At 40.5% G+C, this 14,206-nt stretch overlaps 1 protein-coding gene across 2 annotated transcripts in view; it reads right to left on the bottom strand.

The window, feature by feature from the left end:
• The window catches only part of ralgps2 (Ral GEF with PH domain and SH3 binding motif 2), a 100,357-nt gene that overhangs the window by 37,555 nt on the left and 48,596 nt on the right, over positions 1 to 14,206 (bottom strand). For both annotated transcript variants that reach the window (XM_053488529.1, XM_053488530.1), the window contains exons 6-9: positions 11,632 to 11,715; positions 9,468 to 9,557; positions 8,175 to 8,267; positions 58 to 184 (exon numbers count right to left, since the gene is read on the bottom strand). In XM_053488529.1, the coding sequence (XP_053344504.1) occupies positions 58 to 184; positions 8,175 to 8,267; positions 9,468 to 9,557; positions 11,632 to 11,715 (394 nt within the window). The remainder of the gene's footprint in view (positions 1 to 57; positions 185 to 8,174; positions 8,268 to 9,467; positions 9,558 to 11,631; positions 11,716 to 14,206) is intronic.

Genomic DNA, 14,206 nt, shown 5'->3' with positions numbered 1-14,206 from the left:
CTGGAGAGAAAGCGAGACACCGGAACGCGATCGTGAACGAGACAGAGAGAGACGTACCTAGATACGGTATGCAAGAAGTCATACTCTGGCTGCTGATGTAGTCTCTCAGTCTCTTGTAATTGTCTTCTTTAGACATCAGATACTCCAGTTTCTCGAATGTAGCCTTGTCCTTACGACTCAACAGCTGCAGAGACACAGAGATAGGGATTTAGACTTACAGAAAGCATTCGATTCCAGATGTTCAAATCTCAATGTATCAAATGTATGCAGTATAGTTTAGTCTTATTTAGAGTTGGGTAAAAAATAGACAAGCAGCTTCCTCAGAGCTTACAGGATTTTAAGCAATAAGCAAAAAAAAAAAAACAGGATAGAAAAACAGGATAGCAATCTGCTTAAAACATTTATATACAGTACCCTGCACAAGTCTTAAGACAACTCTCTCGTGTCCATATTAAATTAAAAGGTGCATATTAAATAAAGGAAATGGGAACAGATGTTTTACTGCGACAGGCGGCAAAGTGCCTAAAGATACGATTTAAAAATTGGTTGTTTATTTAACAACCTCAGCAGCGACCTCATTTCCCCTCTCGTCTGTTTCAAACACTCAGTAAATACAGTACACTAATCACCAACCTGACCATCTGTCATCATCTGCACCTGTTTCCCACTGGTTCATGCCTTACGTTATATGATTATGATTCAATGATTCATAGGTCAGTGTGCGGCTTAAACATTCCTCTGAAACTGCTCAGGTACAGGGTCTGGACTGAAAACCAGAGACAAAATGTCCTTCGGGAAGCCTGGGAAACTATTCCTCAAAATCAAGCAAAATATGGAGAAATGATGGGGGCTTAACACTTTCGCACAGCACTGTATGGCAATAAATGAGCCAGAAAAAAAAAAATAAATAAAGAGAATTATATATTATATATATAGATATATAATAAGTAGATACATAAAATGTAATAGAATGACAATATAATAGTTCATAAACAGCCCTCATTTTAAACATAACATTTTATTAGACTTTAATTTTCCAAGTACAATAGCTATTGGTTAATTCAAGGCATTTCCTGCCAAAAAAAAAAAAAAAAAAAAAAAAAAACATGGCCATTCTTGAAACTTTAAACTAACCACACTACTAAACTTACCCCATACTTTACTTTAACACAGTTAACCTAACTTTATTCAAAAACAGTATTGGGCATCTTTATTGTCTCTGATTAGGGGTACAACTACACTGATGTTTTTTTTAAGTCATTTTATGCAAAGAAATATTTGAATATAATCAGTATTGTCAAGTGCATTTGCAAAATCCATCAAGCACCATAATGAAACTGGCTCTCATGAAGACCATCCCAGGAGGGCGAGACCAAAACCTACCTCTGCCTCAGCCGAGAAGTTCATTTAGAATTATCAGCCTGAAAAATGACCAATTAACAGCACCTCAGATTAGAGGCGTTATGAAGTCTTTACAGAGCAGAAGTAGCAGAAACATCTCACCATCAACTGTTCAAAGGAGATTAATGCATGTTTTGGACGCCTTCAGGATTCCTTTACAATGTAAAAAGAAATAAAAATCGGGAACCATCATGGAGTTAGAAAGTGTTCTAAAACTTTTGAACGGTAGTGTATAAACGGATCAACTGCAACACTAAACCAATTCCCCATGTTCCAATGACAATGAAGATATTCTACTCTATTCTAATACTGTGTGGGTCACCCCTGGGCCACCAAAACAGTTCTGACCCATAGACAAGACATTGGTCTCCACAAGACCTCTGAAAGTGAGCTGTGTTATCAGGGACCAAGAATTTAACAGCTTTAAATCCTGTAATTTGTGAGTTGGAGCCTTTATGGATGAGACGTGTTAGTCCAGCACATCCTACAGACTGTCAATCAATCAGGCCAATTCAACCCTTTGAGCTCTTTGTCATCTTCCTCGAACCATTCTTAAGCTATGTTTCAGAGCAAAACATGCCTTCTTCCCATAGTGCATTGTGGCGCCATATGTGTGGATACACACATCACAAGAAAATGTGATGCATCAGACCAGGCCATCTTCTTTCATCGCTCTAGGGTTCAATTCTGTTTCTATTCTAGGCCAGTCCGTTTACTCGCTGATTAACATTGTACTGTATATCCCACCCCATGACAGGCTCCAATTCAACAAGGTAAGCAACTCACTTCAACTGTAATTGGTTTTAATGTTTTGGCCGATCGGTGTACACTTACTGACATCCTGGGAAAAAACTAAACAGTGCTATGATACTGTATACCGCAGATTGCAAAAGAACATCTTGCATCTGGTAATCATCAAATGAAGATATAATCCATTTCAGTTATATGTCTGATTGGAAACAGGGATATTGAAATGTTTCAGTTAAATGAGTGGCTGTAGGAAGGCATTTATACCCAGACTGTTGGTCTCAGACAAGCCATAAGTAGAAATGAGCTGAAACACAGGAGGACATATCTGAAGACGATAGGAGACATAATACAATCTCTCTCTGATTCACATCAGTCTCACACACACACACATAACCCACACACTGAAAGTAACAGTGACAGCATCTTCTGAACACAAATAAGGACTCGTACCCCCTGCTATCTTATCTGATTTGGAACATAATACACATTTCAGCCCGTCAGTGCATGGACGTGTGTGTGTGAATGTCAATGTGCATGCAGCAGCATAATCAAAGCTCCAACATAATACATCTGGCAGAATGATCACACAGCTTGTCTTGTAGACATTTGGTAAACTGGTTAGAAGAAACAGTGACAGTTGGGTGGGTTTAAGATTATGCGCAACACAGATGGTGTTTGTGCTGAGCGCACAGTGGGGAAAAAAATGTCAACTGTGGTACTACGGCACTCAGGCACGCATGATACACAGCGTGCACGATGGACATGAGAGTCAAGGTTAGCTCTTTATAGGCCGACCATTGTGTGATGCAGAAAATCAGTCTGCTGTTTTCGATAAAAAGAAATTCTTACTTTCCAGTTTTCCTTTCATTGTTATACTGTGCTGACGCCAAGTTGGCTCTGCTGTGCATAATAACGGTTTTAGGCTTCAGTCAACTCCTCAGTTACTGGCACACGTCAAGAGAATGGGCTAAATGATTGGATGAAATCAACATCACATATAATTATGACTCGAATTTTCCATTCAAATAATTGGAGAATGCGCTTATCTTTCCCCTGATTAAAAGTCACTCATAAAAAATGAGGTATAGATGTTTTATAATGACATCAGTGTCCAGGAACAATGGTGTTGCCTTTGGAAAAATATTTGTTTAAACGTTTAAAATCCTGTTGGCGTTCTTCACCATGGGTAAACACAAACCAAATGAAAGAAAGAAGTAGTTGGCACTAAATATACAAATACTGTAAGCATCAATAATAAACAGTAGCCTTGAGTACTGTATATTCAGAGTAAAAATAAAATAGGTTATTATATTAGGAGGCCAAACAACATACAACAAATCAACACAGAAAAGTAATGGAAGGTTTGTGTGTGTGTGTGTGTGTGTGTGTGTGTGTGTCTACAGAATGTGTGTGTGTGATTTTTATCTTATTTTTACACTTATTGTGTGTTAAGTAAAATAAGTACATATTAATCAATTAACAGGTGTTTAAAATGTATTAATTACTTTTTAATGCTTATTTGTAATTAGCTGAATTTGTGTTCCGAGTCAACAACACCACCGTCAAACATATATATATATAGCAATTTTGTCAACACTGTCAGATGTCAACACCATCAGGAAATCATCTGACGGTGGAAACGTATTGTGGTACAGTGTTGATAATACATCCGAAGTATGTTTTATTTCATTTACTTAAAATATTTACATATTTTCTTCAGCAAAATAATCGTTTTTCCTGTTAATATTAATTTATTGTTTTGATTAATTTCTTTAATAGGGCGCACACACACCCCACACACACCATACCACACCACACACACCATACCACACCACACACACCATACCACACACACACACACCATACCACACACACACACACACACCATACCACACACACACACACACACCATACCACACACACACCATACCACACACACACCATACCACACACACACACCATACCACACACACACACCATACCACACACACCATACCACACACACCATACCACACACACACACACACACCATACCACACACACACACACACACCATACCACACACACACACACACCAAACCACACACACACCATACCACACACACACCATACCACACACACACCATACCACACACACACACACCAAACCACACACACACACACCATACCACACACACACACACACACACACACCATACCACACACACACACACACACACACCATACCACACGCACACAAACACACACCATACCACACGCACACACACCATACCACACGCACACACACCATACCACACGCACACACACCATACCACACGCACACACACCATACCACACACACACACACCATACCACACACACCATACCACACACACACACCACACACACACCACACACACACCACACACACCATACCACACACACACCACACACACCATACCACACACACACCACACACACCATACCACACACACCCACACCACACCACACACACACCCACACACACACCATACCACACACACACCCACACACACACCATACCACACCCACCCACACACACACACACACACACACACCATACCACACACACACACACACACCATACCACACACACACACACACACACACACACCATACCACACACACACACACACACCATACCACACACACACACACACACACACACACACCATACCACACACACACACACACACACCATACCACACACACACACACACACACCATACCACACACACACACACACACACACACACCATACCACACACACACACACACACCATACCACACACACACACACACTATACCACACACACACACACACCATACCACACACACACACACACACACACTATACCACACACACTATACCACACACACTATACCACACACACTATACCACACACACTATACCACACACACTATACCACACACACTATACCACACACACTACACCACACACACTACACCACACACACTACACCACACACACTACACCACACCATACCACACACTATACCACACACTATACCACACCATACCACACACACACCACACACACACCACACACACACCACACCATACCATACCACACACCATACCATACCACACACACACCACACCATACCACACACACACCACACCATACCACACACACACACCACACACACACCACATACACAATTTGGAAATGCCAGTTTAATGCCAGTCTAACTTGCATGCCTCTGGTCTAGGAGGAAACCTGAGTACCTACAGTAGAACCGGGGTCGGCAACCTTAAACACTGAAAGAGCCATTTGGGTTAGCGAACATAAGTGAACATAAATTATCCACCTTCAGAAAAACAAAAATGCTATCTGCTTCTGTGTGACATCATCCTTATATTGCGTTTACTTAAAAAAAAAAGGGGGGGGGGGTTGAAAAAGATCGATATAGTTATTATCGACGACATCATATTCATAATATTTTGTAATATAATAATGAATTATTATGAGATAATAATAATTTTAACTATTTAAATCAAGAAATCTTTAATGTGATATAGTTTTGTGATCTACTAGAGGGAAGTTCTCTTCACCAACATTTACTGCAAAAGGAGTAGGGAGCATCCTGTGAAGTGCGCTTCTGAATGGAACGCAGCTCAGGACTCAAAAAGCTCAATACATCGCGTGCTGGCGCGTGTTGCACATCGGCGGCGGTGATGCATATTCTGAGCAACAAAGAATTAAACATCATTTATTTTAATGTTACAAGATCACCATAATCTTCAAATTTAGAATCACAATTGAAAAAACTAACCAGCTAAAATAAAAAAATTAAAAAATGAAATACTCATTATTTTCAAAGGTCACAGGGAGCCGCAGCAGAGGGATGAAAGAGCCACATGCGGCTCTGAAGGCCGTGCGTTGCCGACCCCTGACCTAGAGGGAAACCTCTCAAGCACGGAGAGAACACGCAAACCCAACGCACTCAGACCCAAGGTGGGATTCGAACCAAGACCAAGGCAAGTGCAAGGCAACAACGCTCACCACTAAGCCACTGTGCCGCCTAAATTACAGTTCAGTGGTTTTAAAAACATGAAAGCTTTATTGTAATGTAATGATTTATATTATTTATATTTTTTGTGTGACTCTGTATATATGCACTGCACAAATGCTAAAATCTTGGGTCAGAATTGTTTGTGATAGTGTGAATTTTGGATGATTTTGCAAAATGCTCTAACTCCATCTCATTTTGTCCCAATGGCAAGGAATGTAATTTATTATCAAAAGCAGTGTGTGAATAATTACAAACAAATAAACAAACCAATAAATAAATCGTTAATCCAAGCTTTATAGTGAGTGCATCATGGCTCCCAAATGCTCTCAGTGATCTGATATTCACACACAATGTAATAATATTACATAATAATTAAATAATAACTAATAATTCACATGTAATATTAATACATGAACGATGCTTTGGTTCAAAAAGGTCTCTCAATGCATGCAATTATTTTTTGCACATTTCCAAGAAGAGTGCCATAAATTCTAATTATTATAAATAAAAATGATGAATCCGTCATGTATTTGAAATATTTTAACTTCATAGTTGGTTGTTTGGAGATAAAAGGTATTTTGGACTACAGGAGGACTTAAAAAATATGCTTTTAAATCATCCAGTATGACTGGTGGACAGACTTATCAGAGTTACCCAAGGAAAAAAAAAAACTGCTCGGCACAGCTGCAGTGGAGATGGAGAGAGAGAGAGAGGTAAAAAAAAAAAAAAAAAAGGGAAGAAAACCCTGATCTTCTCTTGCCAGGGGACTGAGTGAGGTAAGGGTGCAGGAATGCTGTTTAGGGTTTGAGAAGGGGGTGGGTGTCTGAGAGAAGATCCCAGAGTGAGGGTTCTGGGGGTAGTTATGCGGGGGGATGTCTAGATGGTACATAGAGAAGGGAAGGCAGGGGAAGGGAAGAGGTCCATCTCATATCACATTTTTCGCAGCCTTTAACAGAGGAACAGCCAAGATTCAGAAAATCGGATGAACAGCACAGATTCCACTGTAGTTAATAATGAAAAACATAAATGGAAGATATTTGTGGAAAACCATTTGGGGAGATGCGAGATGAGTAATAAAACACATCAAGATGGTTTATGGAATTTTTGTCTGTCTGTCTGTCTGTCTGCTTGTGCATGCATCATATAAAAACTACTAAACAAATTATAATGGGGTTTTCACAGGTGTATTCGACCGAGCTTGACGTAACATGGTTTTTTGAATCGGAAGAAGAAAAAGAAGATATGCTACTTTAGAGATTTTTATGGAAAACGCCCCTATATAAAATATATATATATACATACGTACACACATATACATATATACACACACACAGTATAAACCTTAAAAAAAAAAAAAAATCATTATCTCATTCCAAAATTCAACAGATGGCATTGTACATTTTTCAAAAAGTGTTTCACATGAGTTCAGAGTCCAATTAAATTGCATGCAAACTACAGTAAGTCGCAGGCACATCTAGTAAAATATAAATATTTAAACAATTTATATATGGACATAATCCATACCAGGATGGTGTGATGGCGCACAATGGAAAACCAATGTATTCACCCTGAAACGGAATTGTTTAGTGTTATTCTGCCTATACCACAGAGATTTCCCAGTTTCCACTGTTTAATTCCGTAACAAAGACGTCAAGCATCAGAGCTGTCAGGGTTAGACTTTCCCATCTGAGAAACTTCATTAAAGCAACATGCCTGTAGGAGCTAAATTTAACCCCTTGTGTATGAACAGTTACTATAGTAGAGCATCAATCTAAACCTGTCCAAGCGGTCTTCATATTAAATGTGATTAATAAGTCTAAGGAAGGTTAATTATATAATTATAAACCTCAGCTGTGAGACCTCGTTACACGACCGGTTGTGATGTTTCAGATGATCACATCATAAACCGTAAACCACACCTTAATGAGAGTGTATGTTCTACAGGAGTGTAATGAGGCAGGTACTTACAGCCCATGTTTTGGCGAGCCTGTAAATAGGAGCGCTCTGTAAACCTGACACCACTGCCATCACCGCATGGAGGCTATTCATGTCACACAGTTTCTGTAGAACCAGATAAAACACACAAACACAAAGGAAATGTTAGCGCTGTGCTAGTTGATAAAATATAACGATTTAAAATACAACATCAATACAGAAATGCTAACATTTATTTATATGAGGGGTGTTCAAGTCAAACTGGGACTTATTGCTTGTGCAGAATAACAACACAGTTATTCATACAGTTAAGAACACACTTTATTTCTCTATAGAACCATAAATATAATGCTACAGTAATGCACTTTTCCCAGTGTTATTAATAAATAAATAAATCAATCCTATTTGATTTATTTTTCCTATTTAAACTGGAGTGTGTAGACTTTTACTATCCGCTGTGGATATTAAATCGTCTTTGTGTCAGCACCTTACACACTCGCACTCTGGTTCGTCTTGAACGCCGTGTTGGTTTATTTTCTTTGCGGTCAGAAGTGAATTTCGTGGACGTTTTAACTCGGAGTGGATATGACTGAATCAGAGAGGCGCTTTGCATTAGCACTTCTGCCTGGAAATCATTGACTAAAACCAAAACAAATGAGAACCATCAGTTCTGACAATAAAACAGGAAGATTAAACATGTTCTCCTTTGTTTAGTTGTCTTTAAACGTTTCGTTCCGATCCGATCCAATCTTCTGTGTCCTCGTTGCCCTGATCGGGAAAGAGAGGATTAATCAAATAAACAGAAGGCTGTAACGTTTAGCCTGTTCTGTCCGCGTGTCTAATCGAATAAACCAACACAGAAGACATATTACAGAAGCAGCAATGGTTGGTGTTTGCTGAACTATGGCAAGTCATGATCTGGGGAAGTAAACTGGTCTAATGAGACAGCTGAAGCAGTGTCTCCCATCCCTGGTCCTGAAGGAGCCCCTGCTCTGCACATTCGTGTTTTCTCAGCTCACAGCACATCTGATTTAACTTTTTAGGTAATTAACAGCCTCTACAGAACAGAAGTGGACGTGCCAGGGGAACCTCCAGGACCAGAGCTGGGCGACACTGATCCAAATGATGATTGTGCACGTTAACTAAAGTCTTGACTCTGATGACGGTTTGGGTCAGAGGAGGTGGATACATCCACATCTGGACTGATGCACGATGACAGCTGGACTGACCTGTCCTGACTCGTATGTCTCACCAACTGACTGAGAGGGGAATCACAAACGCACCTCGGAAGTGTTTAAATACATAACAGGTGAATGTGAATGTTACCTTCGCTGTCCTGATGTACAGACTTAAAACCTCTGCCCTGATCTTCAAAGTTTGGGCATGAAGAATCTCCCGCACCACCCAGAAACTCACCTACACACACACACACACACACACACACACACACAGTTCACCTGGGAATACTGGTAAAAAGAAAATCTTAAGATAATAACTGACTGTAGTTCTGATATAATTAGAGTACCCAATACCATGTGTGTTATTTCATAGTTACTGAAAAAAAAAAAAAAACAATACTGTTCTTGGATATAAAAAACTAATCCAAGTTGTATTCAAACTTTTGCGTATGTTTTTTTTCGTCCCCCTATTTTTCTTGTACCCCATTCCCACCTGTCCATCTGTAAGGACATTCTCTCGTCAAGGTAACAACTACCAACCCAGAAAAGCAAAGTCTGTCACATCAACCTTAATATTGATTTAAGACGGGATTTAAAAACCTGACCCATCCCTTTAAGGGATACAAGACACGTGACATCAGACTTAAAAATATAAAATTTCCTGCTCTGTCACCCGGAACAGGTAAAATTCCACAACCCTCATTCCGTACAAAAATACCTTCCATAGCTTCTAACGGCCCAGTGTGCACAACCGCAACAAAATTAAACAGCTAGTTATGGTTAGCCATATGGCTATTTCCCGGGGAAAAAACCTCGAAAGACACCAACTTGATTTAGTTCAGTGGGACTGCAGAAGAAGTCTGCAGTCTTGGATCTTAGGTGAACTTTGGAATGCATTTGTGCGTGGAACGAGGGTTGTGGAATTTGGTCCCAATCACTTACATTCCACTCTCTTTCCAGGTGAAAAACCTTAGAGAGCAGGAAAATTTATAACCACCAAGATCTATTGTAATGCACCTTAAAATTGATTGAAGACAGGCTTTAAAAAAAAACCTGAGCTATACCTTTAAAGCTCGGTCGGCATTCTAAATGCTTAAGAGAACGAAATGAATAGATTCTCCCTTTTTCTTCTCTCTCTCTCTCTCTCTCTCTACAGTGATGAGTCAGTGGGTAAGATTATCAGAAGGTCACGGGTTCAACTCTCGGCATTACCAAGCTGCTACCATGGACGACCCCGAGATGAGAAATGTCAAGAAAAGAATTTCCTGTAATGTACCTGCAAATCTCACGATAAATCCTTTTCAAGTACGCTTACAGTTTCTGTACTCTGACACACCGCTAATGGTGGACACAATCCGTTTCATACAGTATGAGTCACAAGAAAGATCCTGAAGCGAAAAGTCAACAGACTCAGCCAGCAGACCTTAGGCAAAGTATCCCCATGGGAAAAAGGCTAATTTCTAACATCTGTTTGAAACCAACACTGGACAATCCAGTGAGGTTGTGAGTGATGTCCAGAGTCAGAGCGTGTTGCAGCATACCTTTCTCTCCGTGAGGGTGTTTGTACAAAGCCAAGAGGCTACTGAGGTCCAGCCGCGGGCGAGGTGTAATAAACTCACTTTATAAAGTGTGTTTATGGACACGTAGACCTTTCTTATTCAACAGTCCACACACAGGAACAGTCATGCCTGGTGAGCTCCATGTGCTGAGCCAGCAAATAATAAAAAAACTAACACACTTGCGAATACTGCTTTTTCCTTCCTGGCAGGTTCAAAATTGAAAACTGAACACTGAATTTGAACCGCTGTGCCAATTGCAAGGTGTAAGGTTTATTCTGTCTCCCTTCCAGGGCAGCTGGGCAGTTAACGAAGACCACCCTCCTCTTACACCCTCCAAGTGGGGGCCACCAAGTGGTTCTTTCCAGCATGATGAATATGTTCCTGCTCCCTACCTTTGAAAAAAAAACTGAAATACTTGATTTAACAACCTAAGGAGTGTAATCGAATTAATATTGACCAAAAGTGACCATGTCATATAATAGCCTGTCCGCACACCAGATGCAGTGCGTTAGCGTGGAATAAAAGGCCCAGCTCCCCTAAACATGGTACATGAAAGAAAAAAAAAAGAGTGGGGAGGTGGTGGGGGAAGGAATACCAATGACGTAATTTTTCCAATCACATGCTGGCCAAGGAGATAAATAATGCTCCTTCCAACTCCCTGTCTGTCTGCGTTTGAGTTACACAAGAGGAAGGCTGGAGAAAACAGATTTGTATGTGTGTGTGTGTGTGTGTGTGTGTGTGTGTGTGTGTTACCTGATTGAATCTTCGTGTGAAAGCCACAGCATTGGGAGCTGAACTGTACTTCTCTTTCTTGTTCCAGCCACAACTTGAGAGTTCCTATGACAAACAGAAAAAGAAACAGACAAAACAATAAATTGAGGCAGACACCCCACGATTAAGCAATCCTAAATATCACCCAGGGCTGTCCCCAGCATGTAGTGAAAAACATCACAGCGCCATCAAGAAGGACATATTCTAATTAAAAATGGACGGGGTAGAGGAATGATCCCGCGCCAACCGAGCAAGGGGCTGCTTTCATCTTTAATGTTCATAGCTATCCAAAGATCTAAAGAAATAAACAGGAGACACATGAACGGGACATGAGAGAGAAAGAAACAGAAGGAATTGACCTTACACAGAACTGGAACAGAAAGTGCAAAGACTGTACAAGCTGTCCAAACTAGTCTTGGCACAGGACCGGAATGTGCTTGACAGAAACAGAAATTGACATTAATTTAAATTCAGGTCCTAAAACGACGCTATTAGGTCTAAACGCTAACGGTGCACTCGACATTAGGCACCGCTGCCTCGTACCATGGAGCTCATTCACCCTGAGGTTTATTTATTTGTTTGTATACGGTACATCATGATTGATAAAGGTGTCCTATCATGCAATGTTCATTTTTTTAAAAAAATTTGACGTTTGGATGGGTCTACTGTGTGTTCATGTGTGTGTACAAACCTAAAAGTGAATTTTGCATTATACGACACCTTTAATATTATGTGAGTAAAGCTGCAGATTCCTTGCTTAACGTCAGTCGCCTTGATTGCTGAGAATCATGTTGGTACTGATGGGCAGCTTCAGGAAGCCAGCGCAGGGAGCTGAGAAGTGCCATGGTGTGGGAGTACTTTTTAATTTATATACCTGGATGTTTGCATTCGACAACATGAAATGTTACAAATGTTGTAATGTTGCAATCTCTCTCTAAATGTTTACAGCATAGAAGGCAGCTGTGTGGTAGGGGGGAAAAAATTATATTAAAGTGGGATATTTATAAAATCACGATACTTACAGAATTGCAATACAAACTGAAACGTCCCCTAGGCATCGTCAGATAAATGAGTCTCCCGAGGAAGATGTGTCGCCTGCCAATCAAATGTGCTGCTTCTAAAATGTAATACATTGTAACCAGTGCACATAAGTTCTCTGACTACATTCAGCTACAAAAAGGAAGTGCCACCTTGTGGTGTTCCTTGGTATTACCGTGTTTCCACATTACCAAACTTCTGACTGTTACAGCGTATAAAAGATATATAAGAAAATATTATTTTTTTAAAATTTTATATAGTATTATATTATAGTATTAAAGGTAAATAGCTAGTGCACATCTATAAAGGTAGTGCAAAAGTTTGCTCAAATTCCAGTGAACGGTTTCGGTGGAGCTGTGGATAGAATAAATGCGTGACGACAACAAACGCCTGACACCGGATAGTGATCCCATTGTGTTGTCTACACAAAACTGCATTATCTGAGCGGTATTTCAACTGGAGCATTAACACACAGATGCTTTGTGGGGAGCTCTGAGACCCGTGTTAACTTGTTAAAGAACTAGTACAATGTGGCACTGTTAAATGGGACACGCTCATAATTGATGATACAATCTTTGAGCTGTTCTGTTTAAGCGGTCAGTGTACAGTGCACTTGATCACACGTGCGAACTGGACCATCAGGGTTAGTTCACCTAATGCGAGCACGAGTACACCTTGATACTCGCACCACTTCACACTGGATAGGATCCTGACACTTCACGCTATGTCACGTAGCAAAAACGGGTTACGTATCATGTCAGCTTAACTGATAACAACAATAGCACCATTTACAGCCGGTTACTGTAGTTACAGTAAGTAAACAGGGACGTAAAAATTTGCTGAAGTTATTACTTTCGAGGCAGGTTGAGACGTTTTTCTGCAGAGTCTTTAACAAGCGCACACAGCTGCATATTCATAATGACACCGACCACCTAATACTCGCAGTGCTACACACACACACACACACACACACAAAAAAACAAAATAATGAATCATAAACTTGCCAAGAGAGACTGCAGCATAGCAACATGCACACAAACACAGATGTTAACCAACCGGGCCATCCGCGCCCCCTCACGTTTCTGACGGAGGCTGCGGGTTGCCGTGTGTCCCCGGCGCCTTGGATCGGGCCAAAGAAATCATTCTTCATGAAAAGCTCAAATTTTCCAAATACAAGAATCAGGTTGTAACTAAAGGAACTTCCAGGACCCTCGCATCCACAAACAGAGCTGCAGGGGGGGGGGGTTAGGCTACACAGCCAACGCTAATTACAAAGCATCAATCAGCCGTAATGTGTGTGTCAGAACAATAAAGGAAAAAAAAAAAAAAAAAAAGAACCCACACTGAAGCGGTTACACTCGACACCAAAGCACTGGGGTATACCGCACCGTCTCACTGGGAAACGCAAAGACTTTTACTCTAAGCTGATGTATCGGTGCTAATCTGCACATCGGAGTGTTAATCCCTGAGGTCAGCAAACTTTCTTTTCCCAAAGCAGATCCGCGTCACTTGTGGATAG

The sequence above is a fragment of the Clarias gariepinus genome, chromosome 27 (genome assembly GCF_024256425.1).
Source record: "Clarias gariepinus isolate MV-2021 ecotype Netherlands chromosome 27, CGAR_prim_01v2, whole genome shotgun sequence".
In the NCBI taxonomy this organism is placed as follows: Eukaryota; Metazoa; Chordata; class Actinopteri; order Siluriformes; family Clariidae; genus Clarias; species Clarias gariepinus.
Note: the sequence above shows the minus strand (reverse complement) of the source record. Positions and strands in the feature narration are given on the sequence as shown.